Source organism: Hibiscus syriacus, unplaced genomic scaffold (assembly GCF_006381635.1).
Source record: "Hibiscus syriacus cultivar Baekdansim isolate YM2019G1 unplaced genomic scaffold, ASM638163v2 tig00000453_pilon, whole genome shotgun sequence".
NCBI classification, from domain to species: Eukaryota; Viridiplantae; Streptophyta; class Magnoliopsida; order Malvales; family Malvaceae; genus Hibiscus; species Hibiscus syriacus.
In genome coordinates this window covers 116,189-123,416 of record NW_024061788.1, presented here as the reverse complement: position 1 = coordinate 123,416, position 7,228 = coordinate 116,189, and the positions used below count along the sequence as shown (strand labels likewise).

General features: G+C 33.5%; 1 protein-coding gene across 1 annotated transcript; it reads right to left on the bottom strand.

Moving 5' to 3' along the window:
• Nucleotides 1–922: 922 nt before the first annotated feature.
• On the bottom strand, nucleotides 923–3,216 carry LOC120206010 (arabinosyltransferase RRA3-like). Its single transcript, XM_039205761.1, has 2 exons — nucleotides 2,941–3,216; nucleotides 923–2,337 (listed from the first exon to the last, which is right to left on the bottom strand). The coding sequence occupies exons 1-2, from the start codon at nucleotides 3,070–3,072 to the stop codon at nucleotides 1,222–1,224; spliced, it is 1,248 nt and encodes a 415-aa protein (XP_039061692.1). The 5' UTR covers nucleotides 3,073–3,216; the 3' UTR covers nucleotides 923–1,221.
• Nucleotides 3,217–7,228: the final 4,012 nt, after the last annotated feature.

The window sequence follows — 7,228 nt, the reverse complement described above, 5'->3', positions numbered from 1 at the left end:
TTTTGAAAGAGATAGCTGAAGAAGACGACAGAGCTGGGTGGTTAAGGCAAAGTTTTGAAACCACAAAGGCTTTAAGTGATGGAAAGGGCAAGAGAATTATAGGGTTTATTTTGTGATTGAGTGAGAAAACTCCCATTAGTTCATGATTTTTTTTTATACGAGGTTGATTCTCAGTTCCTTTCATATCAACAGCCTGTCATTATGATTTTCCCTCTTTTATTTATTTACTTTGCCTTCAAAATGATGGTGATTTAGCACCATAGTTTGTAATCCAAAATTGGTTTCCAGATTACATCCGAATTGGTAAAGGGTCCAAAACTAGAGTAATAACAAAGAAAAGTTCATGATCTGTCCGTGAATCTCAAAGAAAATCATGGATTACTCTCAACCATGTAATCCAATATAGTGATTGTGATTGTAATTGTAATTGTCATCCCGTTTATGTTTATGCTTGTAATTGTAATTGTATTGTTTGATTTTGACTAAAGTTGTACCATTGTATTGACTATATTGTTTGATTTTAATTATAATTGTGCATAAACACATCGAGTGATCTCATGATTAAAGTGTTGTTCTCCCTATAGGCGTCGAGTTAATTATTTGGACTGACTAATATTAAAATAGAATGACTAAACTCTAATTTAAACGTAATGGAGAAACCAAAACCAAATTTTGACCACAAATGACCCAACATAGAATGAAAGTCGGAGTTGGTATATTGACGAGGTTTAGCCTTTGGAAGACGAGACGTCAAACTAATTTATCACAGTTGTCTTCTATTACTAATGGATGGTTTGGGGCATTGAGAGACTGTTCCACTCTGCTGCTTTTTCTCTCCCTTTGGACAAAGTTGATAACATCCTTCTTCTACTTATTCTCAGTAAACACACACAGTGAAAAGAGGAGGAATAATCGCAAAAAATACAATATGCAGGAATATCTTTATCATGAAAAGCAACAAAAACAGTAACATAATTTGTTCAGTATGCATAAAATAGCACAAACGTACTGATTCAAGTTCTTGTAGAGTTTGACAAAAGTTACACGAGTAATACAAAGCAAAAGTAAAACCAAAGAGACTGAATAAAGATATTCAACATTTTTTCTCAGAAGATACTATCGGAATAACCTACCCGTATCATGTAACTTCGCAACAAGTGAACGATGAGCCCATCCATCGTCCATAGGTCATGAGATCCTCAGCAGTGTGTTGTATTCCTATCACTCAGAGCCATCAGGGTACGGATCCAATGCGTCTTGCTTTCCATTAACGTAGAACTCTACCACTGCTTTCATTCTTCGAAGTTTATCTGGGTGGTAATTTACATGGACAATTACAGGCTTTAACTTCTTCAGTTTCGCATCTTTCCTTACCGTCTTAAAGAGGACTTTGCTATTCATGAACATGTAGAAATCCATAGTTCTCTTGGCAGCATGAAGCCCATCGTATCCAGGATGTGATGGAAAAAAAAGTTCCTCGTTAAAAACAGCTTGGTCCCATGCGTTTGATTGCCGAGCTAGCCTATCAGCCACACGGTCTAAAAGCTCAATTGAAGGGATTGTAGGCCTTATAAAAAAGAAACCAGAGTTATAAACCCATATTCTCATTGTATGAGCATAACGTGCCCAACCCATAGCAGGTTCATCAAAGACATCATTATATCCGTAAGCTGTCATGTTATTGTGACCATCAGTCATGGACTCTATATCAGAATCCCGATAAAGATGGTTGAACGGATTTTGTAAGTATATTATATCAACATCTGATAGAAGGACGCTATAACCCAATTGCAAAAACTCCCTTAAGATGTGGAACTTCAACCCAGAGACAGCATGATTGCCTCCTGTTCTCCCAACGGCATCAATACCCGCATCCGGATCCCTCTTGTACACTGGGACATCATTTGATTTGCAGAATTCTTCAATATTGTCATCTAAAGCTATAACTAGGTAATTCAGCATACCAACTCTCTTGATGCTAGAAACCTGAACCTCCAACATCTCTTTCACATTTGAATTGGCAAGCACAACTATAACCTCTTTCTGAACAGCAACTTTCTCCAAGATCGCAGCCAATCTTGGGTTCACAGATTCATCAGCGACAACAGTCGGGTTAGTCCGCAGAGCTTTGACAGTACCAAAAGGTCCAGCTTTATGCTGCTCACCCAAAACCAGAAACTGCTTTTGTGCATTATCTTTTCCTTGTTCGGCCAGTTGCAGCTTCTCCTTCAAATCCCTGACCTGCTTCTTTAATTCGGAATTCTTCTCTGATAGTGATACGACTTCAGACTTCAGCATCTTACTCCGCTCCGAGGATTCACACGACAAAGAACCAATCTAAAAGCCAGCAAAAGAAAAGCAGAACCATACCCATCAAACAAATATTAAGCTCATTGTAATAAGAAAGTTCACAGTCCTTTACAAATCATTATTAAGCTCATTCAAGGCAAAACGTCAAACAAAAAACAGAAGGATACCGCCTAAAGGGTACCGTTACAAATGGAAATGGAAGGCAGCAATTGCAAGTAAACCTCTAAAATCTGGGTGACAAAATCATCCTTCAAAGCTACTCTGTTTAATGAATTTATCACTACTTTGTTCTATGTTTAGAACTAGAGATAATTCCAATGCTGCTACACCAGAGCAGGATAAAATAGTTTTAGTTAGTTCCAAGAAAATTTACTACAATGAGAGATCAAATTAATTCAAATCATTTGGGGTTTCCTTGAACACCCAGATCTTAAAACAAAAGAAAGAGTCGACACAGCTAAGAACATTCATTAATCCCGAAGTCAACTCAACCCCATTCAGATTTTGAATTAAAAAAGAAAACATTAACCATGGATTGTTTCACGAAGATGAGAAAAAAAATCAAAACTTGATCGAGGGTTTATCAGAGGTTAACCTGGAACTTGATTTGCCAATTCGACGGTTTTGAACGGAGGCAGTGGGATTGATGAGGCCGTGAGGGAAAAATAAAGCGATGAAACAGCCGAGAAGAACTCCGATCACAATGGCTATGGCGATTCGAGATCCGCGAAACGACTGCGCTTTGTCCCTACGACCCGCCATATCCTCAGTGCACGCTGAACAGAGCGTCAGAGAGTGAGAGAGATGAAGTAATAAGAATGACGTTGCTTATTCTATTGCATCAACAAACAGATTATTTGACAGATTCAAGTTTGTATTTTATGGCTTCTTTTTTCCGTTTACCTCTTATTTAGAGACCGATACAGAGAGCTTAGTCATCGCTGATAAGTTTTTTTTTTCATAAAGAAGTAAAAAACATTGAGGAGGTTATATTTGGTGCTTCGCCAACATTGTAACCATTGAGAAAGATGGAATCAGACCCTTGATCTAGGTAAAAGGAAATGATCCGACGTTATTTAAGATTCATTGACTTTCCTATTGTATTGGCGTGCCCAGAGGAATTGGATTATCTAGATCCAAAATTCCAATATAATTACATCTTGCACTTGTAGTTTTTAACCAAAAATCACTCAAATTATATAATATTATCAAATTATATAATATTACATGTCAAATATCGTTTCTCTAAATGTTACCGATCTAGCACTCTTTCTGATAGAGTGATAATAAAGCGCGTTTCAAGATACGCGTCTTGCAGACGTGGAAGAAAGATGCGTTACAAGATGAGCGCCTTCCTAGGGTTCTATCCGAGCTGACGCCACGATGGAAATGAACGGTTCATGAGGTGCGCCTTCGTGGGAAATTCTGACACGTGGAGAAGGTGCGGTTCACGCATTCTACTTAAATTTCACCTACCACCCTTAAATATTGCCTAATCGCTTTTCCCCCTCCCCTATAAATACCCCTCATACAACACTCAAACCACACAAAAATACTTTTTTCTTCATTTTATCAATCCTTGTATCAAGCTTTAAGAAGGCTTTTTTCGTTTTTAGAAGCTAAATTTTTTTTATATATTTAATCATTTAATAGTTTATTATTTTTATATTTTATTGTACTAATTTTTTTATTACTTTTTGTATTTATAAAATGAAAGGCGGATTGATGTGTTTAGATAGAAATATATCTCGAGTCATTTTACCGATACGGTAACAATTTTAAATTGTGTTACTTTAATTATTGTGAATGTTTATTTATTATTTATTTATTATTTAGTATTAGTTTATATTTTAATTTGTATATATTTATTTAATTAGGAGAATGACTGTATTAGATTCATTTATTCGTAACGCTAAGTTAGAGATATCGAGTTATGTCTGGCCGTATTTAGTCGAGGTTGGATTCGGTTACATAGCGAAATATGAAGGGCACTGTAACCTTGAACCTAACCTTATTTCTGCTCTAATTGAGAGGTGGAGACTAGAGACACATATTCCATCTTTCGTGTGGGGAGTGCACTATTACGTTGGAGGATGTTTCATGCATTTGGGGCTTTCGGTAGATGGGGATGTTATTTCTGGTGTGGCTGATGGTGATTGGAATTCATTGTGTGAGTATCTTAGAGGTATCCCGCCTAATTTAACGGTGGTTGAATATCGTTATCATGGTTGGCTACAAATTTTTAACATTTGAGTGAAGATTGTTGTCGCGTCTGTCTTTCATGTAGGCCCAGAATTGGGCTTTGACTTGAAATAATGGGTTAGAGTCGTCACCGATCGTTTTAAAAAATTTAGGTAGATCGGACATCATCTTACTTGATATGCGTTTTACCAGAAATGTATCGGGTTCGGGAGAGTCGGTTAAAGTCAAGGAAGAATTAGCACCCTTGTATTGCCCTTTTGGTAACAATTAATTTTTCGGTTGTCTTAATTGCAAAAATTAACAATTTAAATTAAGTTTTTTTAAATAAAACCCCCGATTCAAATTGCTTATCTTTGATTGGTTAGAATTTCTCTAAAAAGTTAAAAATGTTAAATAAAAAATAAAAATAAAAATAAAAATAAAAATAAAATAAATAAAAATAAAAATAAATAAAAAACAAAAACAAAAAATAATAAAAAATAAACTAAGCAAATCAAAGGAAAAATGAAATAAATAATAATAAATAAAAATATTAAATAAATCAAAGAAAAAAAGGAAAATTATAAAAGTAACGAAGAAAATAGGAAGTAAAAAAACATAAAACAAAAAATAATTTTAAAATAAAAAAATTAAAAATGCTAAAAAAAGAAAAAATGAATAAACTAAAAATTTAAAGGACCAAATTGAAATAAATTAAAATTGATGGGCTAAATTAGTACTAAATATGAGCTACAAGAGAAAAATAAAAAGTTAAGGGTTAAATTAAAAAATATAAATAGTATAAATAGGGATTAAATTGAATAAATTGAAAATTCGGAAGCTAAATTACAAACGGTGACCGAATTGAAATGCACTTCAAACTTACAGGGACTGTAGAAAGGATTTAAAAATCCTCTATTTACACAGTAGTCCTCAGTATTTAAATACCCAAAACACTCATTTCCCATTCATTTTTACCATTTCCTCACAAAAGCCTTCTCCCCTAATTGAGAGAAGCTCTCAACCTCTCTCCCTTCCCCGATGACCGATCAAGGCCCGGCCACCACTACGGTGGAGAACCACCATCCGCAGCGATGGCCGAAAAATACCAAATCTTAAAAAAATGTCCCCTCGAGCCCGTGAACCCAAAACCAACTGCCAAATCTCCAAAATCAACCCCAGTAATCGTAGATCTAAAAAAAACCTCGGTCCTCACTTTTTCCGATGAAACCCTTCGACTTTCGGTGACTGGCTCTCGATTCCGATGAGTCTTTGTTTCCCCGTGTTCTTCCCTGAAACAAAGTTCTAAACTTTTTTACCTTCACTTTCGGATTCCAAAGTCTCCGCCTTTTGGGTTCTTATCGAATGCTTTTTATTATTTACTGCTGATATTAGGATTGATTTGTTGTGGTTCTCTGATATGTGTATGATGTTTGTGTGTTATGTTTGTGATGGTTTCCCGATCTGTGCTTTTGATTTCTTGGTTCGATGTTTTCCCCATTGGTATTTATATAGCCCCCAACGGGGCTATTTCGATGGCCACGAGACCGTTCCTAGTTATTTCGGACCGTTCGACTGTTCGTGTGACCGGTCATCCCGGGATGGGTCAGTCCCGGGTTCTTCGGCTGGACGTTTCGGTGTTAACTGGCGCGTGGCTTCACGCGTGATCCCTTACGGCACAATGCTAAGTGTAAAAACCCTAAGTTGGCATTTAAGGGGCTGGGTCAGACCCAAACCTGATTCGGTATCTATTGGACCCGCACATTAGACCCTAATTTTAGACCTTAAACAAAAAAATAAAATTAAAATAAAATAAAAAATAAGTAATAAAAAATAAATAAAAAATAAAAAATAAAAAACACAAAATCATTTTTATAACTACATATTATATATGTTTTAAAAATTATTTTCAAACCATAATATATATTTTCAAAATAATTTTTAAAAAACTAAATAATATATATTTTCAAAATATTTTTTTAAAAAACTATATATATATATTTTCAAAAATATTTTAAAAATTATATAATATATATATTTTCAAAATGTTTTTAAAAAACTATATAATATATATATTTTCAAAAATATTTTAAAAACTATATTATTATAAGTTTTCCAAAATGTTTTAAAAACTATATAATATATTTTAAAATTTAAAAAAAATATAGATATATATAAGTTTTCAAAAATGTTTTAAAAACTATATTATATATATATTCAAAGTGTTTTAAAAACTATATATTATATATAAGTTTTCAAAAATGTTTTAAAAACTATATATTATATATATATTTTCAAAATGTTTTAAAAACTATATATTATATATAAGCTTTCAAAAATGTTTTAAAAATTATATATTATATATATTTTTCCAAAATGTTTTAAAAACTATATATATTATATAAGTTTTCAAAATAATTTCAAAACTATATAATATATACATTTTCAAAAATCGTTTTCTAAAATAATTTTTTCGAAAATTATACTATATATATAAAATAATAAAATAAAAAAATACGGACAAAAATAAGTGTCTACAATTGTTCTGAGGAACATGATAAAATATTTGCCCGTGCTTGCATATTACAACTCATATGAGGGATATTAATGTCCGATAAATCTCGCAATCAAATTCATTGTATGTGGTTGCGTCACCTCGAATATTTTCGAGTTGTCGGCTCACTCAGTTGGTGCTCCGTAGTTTTGGCATCTTTGTATAGAGAAATGTGTCGAACAA